The following is a 15,773-nucleotide window of genomic DNA, read 5'->3' on the forward strand; positions in this document are numbered from 1 at the left end:
ACCTATTCAAAATAGAATCACTACAAACTGCTCAGAGTCTGAATTGACCAGTTTTTGTGCTGAACCAGTAAAATCGAGCACACATTTTAATCGACCAGTCTCGACATTATCTCGACTGTACTTAACTGTACTTAAGTGAACTCGACTAGGTCTCGACTTTACTTAATTAATCTGATTCAGTACTTGATGATCTTTGTGTAGTCTGAAATGGTCTTGACCAAGGCTCGACCTGTCTCGACCTGTCTTGACTAGTCTCGACCTGTCTCGACTAGTCTCGACTCAGTCTCAACCAGTCTCGACCTGTCTCAACTAGTCTTGACCTTCAAATTTAGTTTTGACCGGTGTAAATCAGCCCATCTAACTAAATTAAATATTGATCTTCAAAATTCAAGCTGAAACAACTTATAAGCTTGAATTTTGAAGATCAATATTTAATTTAGTTAGATGGGCTGATTTACACCAGTCAAACTAAATTTGAAGGTCAAGACTAGTCGAGACAGGTCGAGACAGGTCGAGTCTTGGTCAAGACCATTTTAGACTACACAAAGATCATCAAGTACTGAATTAGACTAATTAAGTAAGGTCGAGACCTAGTCGAGTACAGATAAGTACAGTCGATACAATGTCGAGACAAGTCGAGTAAAATGTGTGCTCGATTTTACTGGTCGAGCACAAAAACTGGTCAATTCAGACTCTGAGCAGTTTGCAGTGAATAAAAATTCAAGGACAAATAGACAGGTGATGATGATATGTTTTTGCATAGCGATATATTCACTGGCAGCATATTTAAGAATAAATGAAATAATATGCTTTTGGATAGCGATATATTCACCGGCAGCATATTTAAGAATAAATGAAATAATATGTTTTTGGATAGCGATATATTCACCGGCAGCATATTTAAGAATAAATGAAATAAAAAGTAACATCACAAAAATACTGAACTCCTAGGAAAATTCAAACGGCCGAAGCCCCTTATCAAATATCAAATGGCAAAATCAAAAGCCCAAACACATCAAACGAATGGATAACAACTGTATGCCTGACTTGAAACAGGCATTTTCTTATACATAATATATTCTATGCTAAACTGTCCTTATTATATCAGCCAACATTTTAATTCAGTCCTGATAACAAGATTTTTCACACGAATCGATGATGTCTAATGTTTTATTTAGCGTGTACTATACGAAAATGTAACTATATATATTCAAACTTGCTTAAATAATAGGATCGGAAGGACTAACGCATTTTAATTAACCTTTTATAAAATGCATACATTTGAAATCTGAAAATGTTGCAATTATCCATTTGCAATCATGTTTGTAAAATTTGACTCGTTTAATACTTCTTCGATAGTGAATAGCTCCAATCGTGTATTCTTAATAATATACTTATGTGTCTCCTAAAAAAATCAGGAATATTCTTGCAATATTTGCTTTTTTATTTTAAATTGTTTTAACCGTGTATTTAAACTTCGATGCATGAAATGTGTATGTTTTTATAATCGGTTTTTCAATTTAGAAGTTTTATGTAATCGCTGATTTTGACTAGAACTTTTACATTCCTGGAAATGATTATGAATCTATTTACAGATTGAAATATTAAGAATTTCATTTTTCGGGGAATTTGTAAAATAATAATTTTTTTTCGTTTAAAAAACTCATTAAAAAAGACAAAAGCCTACAGATGTTACATTAACAAATGTTATCCTTTTATAATAAAACAAAATCTGACATATTCTTGCAAGATATGCATTTTTATCTTAAGTTTTTGAATTCGTGTTTTTAAACTTCGATGCATGAAATGTATATGTTTTTATAATCGGGATTAAATTCAGAAGTTTTATAAAATGGCTGATTTTGACTAGAGATTTTACATTCCCTGAAATGATTATGAATTAATCTACAGTTTGAAATAATAAGAATTTCAGTTAATTCAGGGAATTTGAAAAATAATATTTGTTTTCGTGTAAAAAAATCATTAAAAAAGACAAGAGCCTACAGATGTAACTAATACTAAAAAAGTTCCTATTTTATATTCAAGAATAACGCAGTGTTCAAGTGTGTTAGGGAAAATGAAAATGTAATTCATGGAAACATGAAAAATATGAGAAAATTATAGAACATACTGCTAAAGGCCCACATAAATGGCATTATCCTGATTTAGTTTAAACATGTTTATTTATAGTGGTTTGGGAACAAGTTTTGAAACTTATATTAATCCCTTTCCACTTTTCGTGTGCGAGTGCTGCCTTGTAGCGGCATTAGTCTGTTCTTTTTCGAAATCTGCAAGGGTGCCTTTAACTTGCAAGAGATATGGCTCTCTCTCAACACGAGTCAGCCATTTATTGTCCCCTGCCGACGGACTATCATCGTTTCCTCAAGACCATTCTCGCAAATGGTGTCAAAGGAGAGCCGAAAATTCGATCCCTGAAATTTTAATCTCGGAACGGGAATCGAATCAGGAACCTTTGTGTTAGTAGTCTGATTTAGAGTAATTTCTCTCAATTTGATTGACTGATATTAACCTAATAAATTTCAGTACAATTTTTATTAGGTCAATTGGAATTATCTCCCTTACACTATTGACCTAATCAATTATTTTGTTTTAGTTGCTTTAAAGTCCTAATATTTTTAATTATTTTTCACAGTTTTATATTAAATATCTAAATATATTTGGTTGACATTGTATTAATAATTAAATTTGAATATGATAAGTAGTTATATAACAACATTAAAATAAATCGCCTCACCCGATATGAATTTTATTGACCCGTATTAGGACAATTGTACACTGTGTAACTAATAAAACAAGCTCATATTATTTGATTGATTAAGCCCATGTCTTCATGTACCAATTATTCAAGTTTTATCAGGACGAGAATTTAGTAATGTGTGGCGATTGCGAACCCTGAGCAGGAATACTCACTTACTGGTTCTCATGTCACGCTACTCGTGCACTTTATTCTGACAGAACATGGGAATATTAGGTTTGACTTTAGCAAAATAGAGCAAAAATGTAATAGCAGATGTAACACAAACCTATTATGCAAAAACAAAATCATTTTAAAAAATATTGATCTTTTTGGTGTTCAAACTGCAGTGCATACATACATTTTTACAAGACATAAGTGAATAACATGACATGTATGGAAATTTATACTTTTGTTTTTATGCTAATAAGTATGGATTATTGTTTATCGATAAGTCATTTATAGTTCAGAAAAAAAATCAATGAAATACAGAATAACAAATTTCATACAGACCAAACAGCGAACAACATGTACAGATATCTGTCTTGTCTTTTAACTATTCTGTCTGTAAATAATTTTGCTGTTTCAATACCTACAGGTAAGAAACATCTTTTTCTCTGTATTCACTTCCGTAACCTATTCAAAATAGAATAACAATTCAAGGAAAAATAGACAGGTGATGATAATATGTTTTTGGATTGCGATATATTCACCGGCAGCATATTTAAGAATAAATGAAATAAAAAGTAAAATCTAAAAAATACTGAACTCCTAGGAAAATTCAAACGGAAAGCCCCTTATCAAATATCAAATGGCAAAATCAAAAGCCCAAACACATCAAACGAATGGATAACAACTATAATATTCCTGACTTGTAACAGGCATTTTCTTATACATAATATATTCTATGCTAAACTGTCCTTATTATATCAGCCAACATTTTAATTCAGCTCTAATAGCAAGATTTTTCACACGAATCGATGATGTCTAATGTTTTATTTAGCGTGTACTATAAGAAAATGTAACTATATATATTCAAACTTGCTTATATAATAGGATCGGAAGGACTAGCGCATTTTAATTAACCTTTAATAAAATGCATACATTTGAAATCTGAAAATATTACAATTATCCATGTGCAATCATGGCTGTTAAATTTGACTCGTTTAATACTTCTTCGATAGTGGATAGCTCCAATCGTGTATTCTTAATAATATATTTATGTGCCTCCCAAAAAAAACAGGAATATTTTTGCAATATATGCTTTTTTATCTTGAATTGTTTTTAACCGTGTTTTTAAACTTCGATACATGAAATGTGTATGTTTTTATAATCGGGATTATATTCAGAAGTTTTATAAAATCGCTGATTTTGACTAGAGATTTTACATTCCCTGATATGATTATGAATTTATCTACAGATTAAAATAATAAGAATTTTAGTTAATTCAGGGAATTTGTAAAATGATATTTTTTTTCGTGTAAAAATATCATTAAAAAAGACAAAAGCCTGCAGATATAAATTACACTGAAAAAGTTCCTATTTTATGTTCAAGAATAACGCAGTGTTCCAGTGTGTTAGTGAAAATGAAAATGTAATACATGGAAACATGAAAATTATGAGAAAATTATAGAACATTCTGCTAAAGGCCCACATAAATGGCATTATCCTGATTTAGTTTAAACATGTTTATTTATAGTGGTTTGGGAACAAGTGTTGAAACTTATATAAATCCCTTTCCACTTTTCGTGTGCGAGTGCTGCCATGTAGCGGCATTAGTCTGTTCTTTTTCGAAATCTGCAAGGGTGCCTTTAACTTACAATAACATTAATGGTACTAATTTTTCTGCACCAGATGCGCATTTCGACAATACATGTGTCTTCAGTGATGCTCGTGGACAAAATATGTAAAATCCAAAGCTTATATAAAAGATGTAGAGCTATAACCCAAAAGTTCCAAAAAGTATAGCCAAATCAGTGAAAGGAATCAGAGCTTTGCATGAGGGCGATACATTCCTTAATTTATAATGATTTTTAATATTTTGTAACAGCAAATTTAATAACACAAAAAATCCGTATTTTCATGCCAGTACCGGAGTACTGGCTACTGGGCTGGTGATAATCTCGGGACTAACAGTTCACCAGCAGAGGCATCGACCCAGTGGTAGTAATAACATTAACTGTACCAATTTTTCTGCACCAGATGCGCATTTCGACAATACATGTCTCTTGAGTGATGATCGTGGCCAAAATATGTAAAATCTAAAGCTTATATATACAATCCAAATGTTTCAAAAAGTATAGCCAAATCAGTGAAAGGAATCAGAGATTTGCATTAGGGAGATACATTCCTTAATTTATAATATTTTTTGATATTTTGTAACAGCAAATTTAATATCACAAAAAAAATCCGTATTTTCATGCCAGTACCGGAGTACTGGCTACTGGGCTGGTGATACCTTCGGGCACTAACAGTCCACCAGCAGAGGCATCGACCCAGTGGTAGTAATAACATTAACTGTACCAATTTTTCTGCACCAGATGCGCATTTCGACAATACATGTCTCTTCAGTGATGCTCGTAGCCAAAATATGTAAAATCCAAAGCTTATATAAAAGATAAAGAACTATAATCCAAAAGTTCCAAAAAAGTATAGCCAATTCCGTGAAAGGAATCAGAGCTTTGCATGAGGGAGATACATACCTTAATTTATAATAATTTTTAATATTTTTTAACAGCAAATTTAATAACACAAAAAATCCGTATTTTCTTGCCAGTACCGGAGTACTGGCTACTGGGCTGGTGATACCCTCGGGGACTAACAGTCCACCAGCAGAGGCAAGAGATATGGCTCTCTCTCTCAACACGGGTCTGCCATTTATGGTCCCCTTCCGACGGACTATCATCGTTTCATCAAGACCATACTCGCAAATGGTGTCAAGGGAGAGCCGAAAATTCGATCCCTGAAATTTTCATCTCGGAACGGGAATCGAATCAGGAACCTTTGTGATAGTAGTCCGATTTAGAGTAATGTCTCTCAATTTGATTGATTGATATTATCCTAATAAATTTCAGTACAATTTTTTATTAGATCAATTGAAATTATCTCCCTTACACTATTGACCTAATCAATTATTTTTTTTTAGTTGCTTTAAAGTCCTAATATTTTTAATTATTTTTCACAGTTTTATATTAACATCTATATATATTTGGTTGACATTGTATTAATAATTTAATTTGAAAAGAATAAGTAGTTATATAACAACATCAGGATAAATCGCCTCACCTAATATGAATTTTATTGACCCGTATTAGGACAATTGCACACTGTGTAACTAATAAAACAAGCTCATAGTATTTGATTGATTGAGGCCATGTCTTTATGTATCAATTATTCAAGTCTTACAAGGACGAGAATTTAGTAATGTGTGGCGAACCCTGAGCAGGATTACTCACTTGCTGGTTCTCATATGTCACGCTACCTATGCACTTTATTCTGACTGGCCATGGGAGTATTAGGTTTGACTTTAGCAAAATGGTGCAAAAATGTAATAGCAGATGTCACACAAACCTATTATGCAAAAAAAAAACAATTTAAAAATATTGATCTTTTTGGTGTTCAAATTGCAGTGCATACATACATTTTTACAAGTATACATAAGTGAATGGCATGGCATGTATGGAAATTTATACTTTTGTTATTATGCTAATAAGAAGGGATTATTGTTTATCGATAATAGTTATCAAAAGTACCAGGATTATAATTTTATACGCCAGACGCGCGTTTCGTCTACATAAGACTCATCAGTGACGCTCAGATCAAAATAGTTAAAAAGCCAAATAAATACAAAGTTGAAGAGCATTGAGGATCCAAAATTCCAAAAGTTGTGCCAAATACGGCTAAGGTAATCTACTCCTTGGGTAAGAAAATCCTTAGCATTTCGAAAAATTCAAAGTTTTGTAAACAGAAAATTTATAAAAATGACCATATAATTGATATTCATGTCAACACCGAAGTGCTGACTACTGGGCTGGTGATACCCTCGGGGACGAAACGTCCACCAGCAGTGGCATCGATCCAGTGGTGTAAATAGTTATCAAAAGTACCAGGATTATAATTTATAGTGCAGAAAAAAAACAATGAAATACAGAATAACAAATGTCATACAAACCAAACAGCGAACAACATGTACAGATATCTGTCTTGTTTTTTTAACTATTCTACCTGTAAATAATTTTGCTTTTTCAATACCTACAGGTAAGAAACATCTATTTCTCTTTATTCACTACCGTAACCTATTCAACAAAGAATAGAAATTTAAGGAAAAATAGACAGGTGATGATAATATGTTTTTGGATAGCGATATATTCAAACGGAAAGCCCCTTTTCAAATATCAAATGGCAAAATCAAAAGCCCAAACACATCAAACGAATGGATAACAACTGTATTCCTGACTTGAAACAGGCATTTTCTTATACATAATATATTCTATGCTAAACTGTCCTTATTATATCAACCAACATTTTAATTCAGCCCTGATAACAAGATTTTTCACACGAATCGATGATGTCTAATGTTTTATTTAGCGTGTACTATACGAAAATGTAACTATATATATTCAAACTTGCTTAAATAATAGGATCGGAAGGACTAATGCATTTTAATTAACCTTTTATAAAATGCATACATTTAAAATCTGAAAATGTTACAATTATTCATTTGCAATCATGTCTGTAAAATTTTCTCGTTTAATACTTCTTCGATAGTGGATAGCTCCAATCGTGTATTCTTAATAATATACTTATGTGTCTCCAAAAAAAATCAGGAATATTCTTGCAATATATGGTTTTTATTTTTATCTTAAATTGTTTTTAATCGTGTTTTTAAACTTCGATGCATGAAATGTGTATGTTTTTTATAATCGGTTTTTCAATTTAGAAGTTTTATATAATCGCTGATTTTGACTAGAACTTTTACATTCCTTGAAAATGATTATGAATTTATTTACAGATTAAAATATTAGGAATTTCGTCTTTTTAGGGAATTTGTAAAATAATCATTTTCTTTTCGTGTAAAAAACTCATTAAAAAAGACAAAAGCCTACAGATGTTATATTAACAAATGTTATCATTTTATATTAAAAAACTCTGACATATTCTTGCGAGGTGTGCATTTTTATCTTAAATTTTTGAATTCGTGTTTTTAAACTTCGATGCATGAAATGTGTATGTTTTTATAATCGGGATTATATTCAGAAGTTTTATAAAATCGCTGATTTTGACTAGAAAATTTACATTCCCTGAAATGATTATGAATTTATCTACACATTGAAATAATAAAAATTTCAGTTAATTCAGGGAATTTGTAAAATATTTTTTTTTTCGTGTAAATCATTAAAAAAGACAAAAGCCTACAGATGTAACTTGCACTAAAAAAAGTTCCTATTTTATAATCAAGAATAACGCAGTGTTCATGTGTGTTAGGGAAAATGAAAATGTAATACATGGAAACATGAAAAATATGAGAAAATTATAGAACATTCTGCTAAAGGCCCACATAAATGGCATTATCCTGATTTAGTTTAAACATGTTTATTTATAGTGGTTTGGGAACAAGTTTTGAAACTTATATTAATCCCTTTCCACTTTTTGTGTGCGAGTGCTGCCTTATAGCGACATTAGCCTGTTCTTTTTCGAAATCTGCAAGGGTGTCTTTTACTTGTAAGAGATATGGCTCTCTCTCAACACGAGTCAGCCATTTAACGTCTCCTTCCGACGGACTATCATGGTTTCCTCAAGACCATTCTCGCAAATGGTGTCAAGGGAGAGCCGAAAATTCGATCCCTGAAATATTCATCTCGGAACGGGAATCGAATCAGGAACCTTTGTGTTTGTAGTCTGATTTAGAGTAATTTCTCTCAATTTGATTGACTGATATTATCCTAATAAATTTCAGTACAATTTTTTATTAGGTCGATTGGAATTATCTCCCTTACACCATTGACCTTATCAATTATTTTGTTTTAGTTGTTTTAAAGTCCTAATATTTTTAATTATTTTTCACAATTTTATATTGAATATCTATATATATTTGGTTGACATTGTATTAATAATTAAATTTAAAAATAATAAGTACATTGTAGTTATAACAACATCAAAATAAATCACACAAACCTATTATGCAAAAAAAATCATTTTAAAAAATATTGATCTTTTTAGTGTTCAAACTGCAGTGCATACATACATTTTTACAAGACATAAGTGAATGACATGACATGTATGGAAATTTATACTTTTGTTATTATGCTAATAAGTAGGGATTATTGTTTATCGATAAGTCATTTATAGTTCAGAAAAAAAAATCAATGAAATACAGAATAACAAATTTCATACAGACCAAACAGCGAACAACATGTACAGATATTTGTCTTGTCTTTTAACTATTATGTCTGTAAATAATTTTGCTTTTTCAATACCTACAGGTAAGAAACATCTATTTCTCTGTATTCACTTCCGTAACCTATTCAAAATAGAATAACAATTCAAGGCAAAATAGACAGGTGATGATAATATGTTTTTGGATTGCGATATATTCACCGGCAGCATATTTAAGAATAAATGAAATAAAAAGTAAAATCTAAAAAATACTGAACTCCTAGGAAAATTAAAACGGAAAGCCTCTTATCAAATATCAAATGTCAAAATCAAAAGCCCAAACACATCAAACGAATGGATAACAACTATAATATTCCTGACTTGTAACAGGCATTTTATTATACATAATATATTCTATGCTAAACTTTCCTTATTATATCAGCCAACATTTTAATTCAGCCCTGATAACAAGATTTTTCACACGAATCGATGATGTCTAATGTTTTATTTAGCGTGGACTATACGAAAATGTAACTATATATATACTCAAACTTGCTTATATAATAGGATCGGAAGGACTAGCGCATTTTAATTAACCTTTAATAAAATGCATACATTTGAAATCTGAAAATGTAACAATTATCCATGTGCAATCATGTCTGTAAAATTTGACTCGTTTAATACTTCTTCGATAGTGGATAGCTCCAATCGTGTACTCTTAATAATATACTTATGTGTCTCCCAAAAAAAACAGGAATATTTTTGCAATATATGCTTTTTTTATCTTAAATTGTTTTTAACCGTGTTTTTAAACTTCGATACATGAAATGTGTATGTTTTTATAATCGGGATTATATTCAGAAGTTTTATAAAATCGCTGATTTTGACTAGAGAGTTTACATTCCCTGATATGATTATGAATTTATCTACAGATTGAAATAATAAGAATTTCAGTTAATTCAGGGAATTTGTAAAATGATATTTTTTTTCGTGTAAAAAAAATCATTAAAAAAGACAAAAGCCTACAGATATAACTTACACTGAAAAAGTTCCTATTTTATGTTCAAGAATAACGCAGTGTTCAAGTGTGTTATTGTAAATGAAAATGTAATACATGGAAACATGAAAAATATGAGAAAATAATAGAACATACTGCTAAAGGCCCACATAAATGGCATTATCCTGATTTAGTTTAAACATGTTTATTTATAGTGGTTTGGGAACAAGTTTTGAAACTTATATTAATCCCTTTCCACTTTCATGTGCGAGTGCTGCCTATAGCGGCATTAGTCTGTTCTTTTTCGAAATCTGCAAGGGTGCCTTTAACTTGCAATAACATTAATGGTACCAATTTTTCTGCACCAGATGCGCATTTCGACAATACATGTGTCTTCAGTGATGCTCGTGGCCAAAATATGTAAAATCCAAAGCTTATATAAAAGATATAGAGTTATAACCCAAAAGTTCCAAAAAGTATAGCCAAATCAGTGAAAGGAACCAGAGCTTTGCATGAGGGAGATACATTCCTTAATTTATTATTATTTTCAATATTTTGTAACAGCAAATTTAATAACACAAAAAATCCGTATTTTCATGCCAGTACCGGAGTACTGGCTACTGGGCTGGTGATACCCTCTGGGACTAACAGTCCACCAGCAGAGGCATCGACCCAGTGGTAGTAATAACATTAACTGTACCAATTTTTCTGCAACAGATGCGCATTTCGACAATACATGTCTCTTCAGTGATGCTCGTGGCCATAATATGTAAAATCTAAAGCTTATATATACAATCCAAAAGTTCCAAAAAGTATAGCCAAACCAGTGAAAGGAATCAGAGCTTTGCATTAGGGAGATACATTCCTTAATTTATAATATTTTTTGATATTTTGTAACAGCAAATTTAATATCACAAAAAAAATCCGTATTTTTATGCCAGTACCGGAGTACTGGCTACTGGGCTGGTGAAACCTTCAGGGACTAACAGTCCACCAGCAGAGGCATCGACCCAGTGGTAGTAATAGCATTAACTGTACCAATTTTTCTGCACCAGATGCGCATTTCGACAATACATGTCTCTTCAGTGATGCTCGTAGCCAAAATATGTAAAATCCAAAGCTTATATAAAAAATAAAGAACTATAATCCAAAAGTTCCAAAAAAAGTATAGCCAAATCCGTGAAAGGAATCAGAGCTTTGCTTGAGGGAGATACATACCTTAATTTATAATAATTTTTAATATTTTGTAACAGCAAATTTAATAACACAAAAAATCCGTATTTTCTTGCCAGTACCGGAGTACTGGCTACTGGGCTGGTGATACCCTCGGGGACTAACAGTCCACCAGCAGAGGCAAGAGATATGGCTTTCTCTCTCTCAACACGGGTCTGCCATTTATGGTCCCCTTCCGACGGACTATCATCGTTTCCTCAAGACCATACTAGCAAATGGTGTCAAGGGAGAGCCGAAAATTCGATCCCTGAAATTTTCATCTCGGAACGGGAATCGAATCAGGAACCTTTGTGATAGTAGTCCGATTTAGAGTAATGTCTCTCAATTTGATTGATTGATATTATCCTAATAAATTTCAGTACAATTTTTTATTAGATCAATTGAAATTATCTCCCTTACACTATTGACCTAATCAATTATTTTTTTTTTAGTTCCTTTAAAGTCCTAATATTTTTAATTATTTTTCACAGTTTTATATTAACATCTATATATATTTGGTTGACATTGTATTAATAATTTAATTTGAATATAATAGGTAGTTATATAACAACATCAGGATAAATCGCCTCACCTAATATGAATTTTATTGACCCGTAGTAGGACAATTGCACACTGTGTAACTAATAAAACAAGCTCATAGTATTTGATTGATTAAGGCCATGTCTTCATGTATCAATTATTCAAGTCTTACAAGGACGAGAATATAGTAATGTGTGGCAAACCCTGAGCAGGATTACTCACTTGCTGGTTCTCATATGTCACGCTACCTATGCACTTTATTCTGACTGGCCATGGGAGTATTAGGTTTGACTTAAGCAAAATGGTGCAAAAATGTAACAGCAGATGTCACACCAACCTATTATGCAAAAAAAAACAATTTAAAAAATATTGATCTTTTTGGTGTTCAAACTGCAGTGCATACATACATTTTTACAAGTATACATAAGTGAATGGCATGACATGTATGGAAATTTATACTTTTGTTATTATGCTAATAAGAAGGGATTATTGTTTATCGATAAGTCATTTATAGTGCAGAAAAAAACAACGAAATACAGAATAACAAATATCATACAGACCAAACAGCGAACACCATGTACAGATATCTGTCTTGTTTTTTAACTATTCTACCTGTAAATAATTTTGCTTTTTCAATACCTACAGGTAAGAAACATCTATTTCTCTTTATTCACTACCGTAACCTATTCAAAAAAGAATAGAAATTTAAGGAAAAATAGACAGGTGATGATAATATGTTTTTGGATTGCGATATATTCACCGGCAGCATATTTAAGAATAAATGAAATAAAAAGTAAAATCACAAAAATACTGAACTCCTAGGAAACTTCAAACGGAAAGCCCCTTTTCAAATATCAAATGGCAAAATCAAAAGCCCAAACACATCAAACGAATGGATAACAACTGTAAGATTCCTGACTTGAAACAGGCATTTTCTTATACATAATATAGTCTATGCTAAACTGTCCTTATTCTATCAACCAACATTTTAATTCAGCCCTGATAACAAGATTTTTTTACACGAATCGATGATGTCTAATGTTTTATTTAGCGTGTACTATACGAAAATGTAACTATATATATTCAAACTTGATTAAATAATAGGATCGGAAGGACTAATGCATTTTAATTAACCTTTTATAAAATGCATACATTTAAAATCTGAAAATGTTACAATTATTCATTTGCAATCATGTCTGTAAAATTTGACTCGTTTAATACTTCTTCGATAGTGGATAGCTCCAATCGTGTATTGTTAATAATATACTTATGTGTCTCCCAAAAAAATCAGGAATATTCTTGCAATATATGTTTCTATTTTTTTATCTTAAATTGTTTTTAATCGTGTTTTTAAACTTCGATGCATGAAATGTGTATGTTTTTTTATAATCGGTTTTTCAATTTAGAAGTTTTATATAATCGTTGATTTTGACTAGAACTTTTACATTCCTTGAAAATGATTATGAATTTATTTACAAATTAAAATACTAGGAATTTCGTCTATTTAGGGAATTTGTAGAATAATCATTTTCTTTTCGTGTAAAAACCTCATTAAAAAAGACAAAAGCCTACAGATGTTATATTAACAAATGTTATCATTTTATATTTTAAAAAAATCCTACATATTCTTGCGTGGTGTGTATTTTTATCTTAAATTTTTGAATTCGTGTTTTTAAACTTCGATGCATGAAATGTGTATGTTTTTATAATCGGGATTATATTCAGAAGTTTTATAAAATCGCTGATTTTGACTAGAAAATTTACATTCCCTGAAATGATTATGAATTTATCTACACATTGAAATAATAAGAATTTCAGTTAATTCAGGGAATTTGTAAAATATTTTTTTTTCGTGTAAATCATTAAGAAAGACAAAAGCCTACAGATGTAACTTGCACTGAAAAAGTTCCTATTTTATATTCAAGAATAACGCAGTGTTCATGTGTGTTAGGGAAAATGAAAATGTAATACATGGAAACATGAAAAATATGAGAAAATTATAGAACATTCTGCTAAGGCCCAAATAAATGGCATTATCCTGATTTAGTTTAAACATGTTTATCTATAGTGGTTTGGGAACAAGTTTGAAACTTATATTAATCTCTTTCCACTTTTCGTGTGCGAGTGCTGCCTTGTAGCGGTATTAGCCTGTTCTTTTTCGCAATCTGCAAGAGTGTCTTTTTCTTGAAAGAGATATTGCTCTTTCTCAACACGGGTCAGCCATTTATTGTCCCCTTCCGACGGACTATCATCGTTTCCTCAAGACCATACTCGCAAATGTTGTCAAGGGAGAGCCGAAAATTCAATCCCTGAAATGTTCATCTCTGAACGGGAATCGAATCAGAAACCTTTGTGTTAGTAGTCTGATTTAGAGTAATTTCTCTCAATTTGATTGACTGATATTATCCTAATAAATTTCAGTACAATTTTTTATTAGATCAATTGGAATTATCACCTTTACACTATTGACCTAATCAATTATTTTTTTTAGTTGCTTTAAAGTCCTAATATTTTTAATTATTTTTCACAGTTTTATATTGAATATCTAAATATATTTGGTTGACATTGTATTAATAATTTAATTTGAATATAATAATTAGATATATAACAACATCAGGATAAATCGCCTCACCCGATATGAATTTTATTGACCCGTATTAGGACAATTGCACTCTGTGTAACTAATAAAACAAGCTCATATTGTTTGATTGATTAAGGTCATGTCTTCACGTATCAATTATTCAAGTCTGACCAGGACGAGAATTTAGTAATGTGTGGCGAACCCTGAGCAGGAATACTCACTCGCTGGTTCTCATGTCACGCTACCCATGCACTTTATTCTGACTGGACATGGGAATATTAGGTTTTACTTTAGCAAAATAGAGCAAAAATGTAATAGCAGATGTCACACAAACATATTACGCAAAAAATACAACATTTTAATAAATATTGATCTTTTTGGTGTTCAAACTGCAGTACATACATACATTTTTACAAGACATAAGTGAATGATGTGACATGTATGAAAATTTATACTTTTGTTATTTTGCTAATAAGTAGGGATTTCAACGAGTACTCGAGTATAGCTCGGTAGTACCGAGTACCGATAACCAAAATTGATACTTGACTAAAAAGTTTCCTGTTAGAATGTTTTGCTTTCTTAATTTTAAACAAAAAATATTTATTGAGGGCATCTTCCGGGACATATCATGTATATTATGCAAAATTAATAAAAAAATAAGAATACGATTCTAATGTCTGCGTTTAATTGTCATTAAAATTCCTAAAACAGAGATTTATGTAGGATATATGAACAAGAGCATTTTTCCATGGCTGATACTTTTAGCTTATCTTTGCCACTCCCCAATTCTGTACTGTCAGAGCATATATTTTCATCATCAGAACTGTTGAGAAATCCATATGTCCCTGAAAAAGTAGATAGATGATAATTTTGAATAAGAACAAACTCGTTGGTCCCTTTATTGATCCTAAGAAAATGATTAATGGCATCAGTAAGTTATAATTATCACCCTTTTGTTGGTCATCAAATGTGTTTTTTAAAGTTTCCAAATACTGTCGTTTCAGTAATAATTTCTCTATAGATATTGATTAATTACTAGAACAGATTATTATCCGTTTTCATAATTTGTACAGGTAGTAATTGAGCTATTATCTATGGTATAAAATTCCTTTGACTATTATCTAGTACTTGATAATAAAATTTTACGATCATAAGACAATGACCTACAATACATAAAATAGTATAATTTTGTGTTTCCATTTTGTAAATGTTTCACCGCGCGATTACTCGAGAATCGCTCGGTCAATTCAACGAGTAATCGATTAGTAAATCCTCACTGAGGTGACATCCATACTAATAAGACATGGTAAAAA

At 31.1% G+C, this 15,773-nt stretch overlaps 2 protein-coding genes across 2 annotated transcripts in view; both read right to left on the reverse strand.

Annotated features, from left to right (window-relative positions):
* Nucleotides 1-15,773, reverse strand: part of LOC143067366 (uncharacterized) — a 189,443-nt gene that overhangs the window by 67,072 nt on the left and 106,598 nt on the right. The window lies entirely within an intron of this gene.
* The window catches only part of LOC143067365 (uncharacterized), a 34,732-nt gene continuing 34,082 nt past the window's right edge, over nucleotides 15,124-15,773 (reverse strand). The window contains exon 12 of the mRNA XM_076240562.1: nucleotides 15,124-15,305. Coding sequence (XP_076096677.1) covers nucleotides 15,163-15,305 — 143 coding nt within the window. The 3' untranslated portion in view covers nucleotides 15,124-15,162. The remainder of the gene's footprint in view (nucleotides 15,306-15,773) is intronic.

Source organism: Mytilus galloprovincialis, chromosome 3 (genome assembly GCF_965363235.1).
Source record: "Mytilus galloprovincialis chromosome 3, xbMytGall1.hap1.1, whole genome shotgun sequence".
Lineage (NCBI taxonomy): Eukaryota > Metazoa > Mollusca > Bivalvia > Mytilida > Mytilidae > Mytilus > Mytilus galloprovincialis.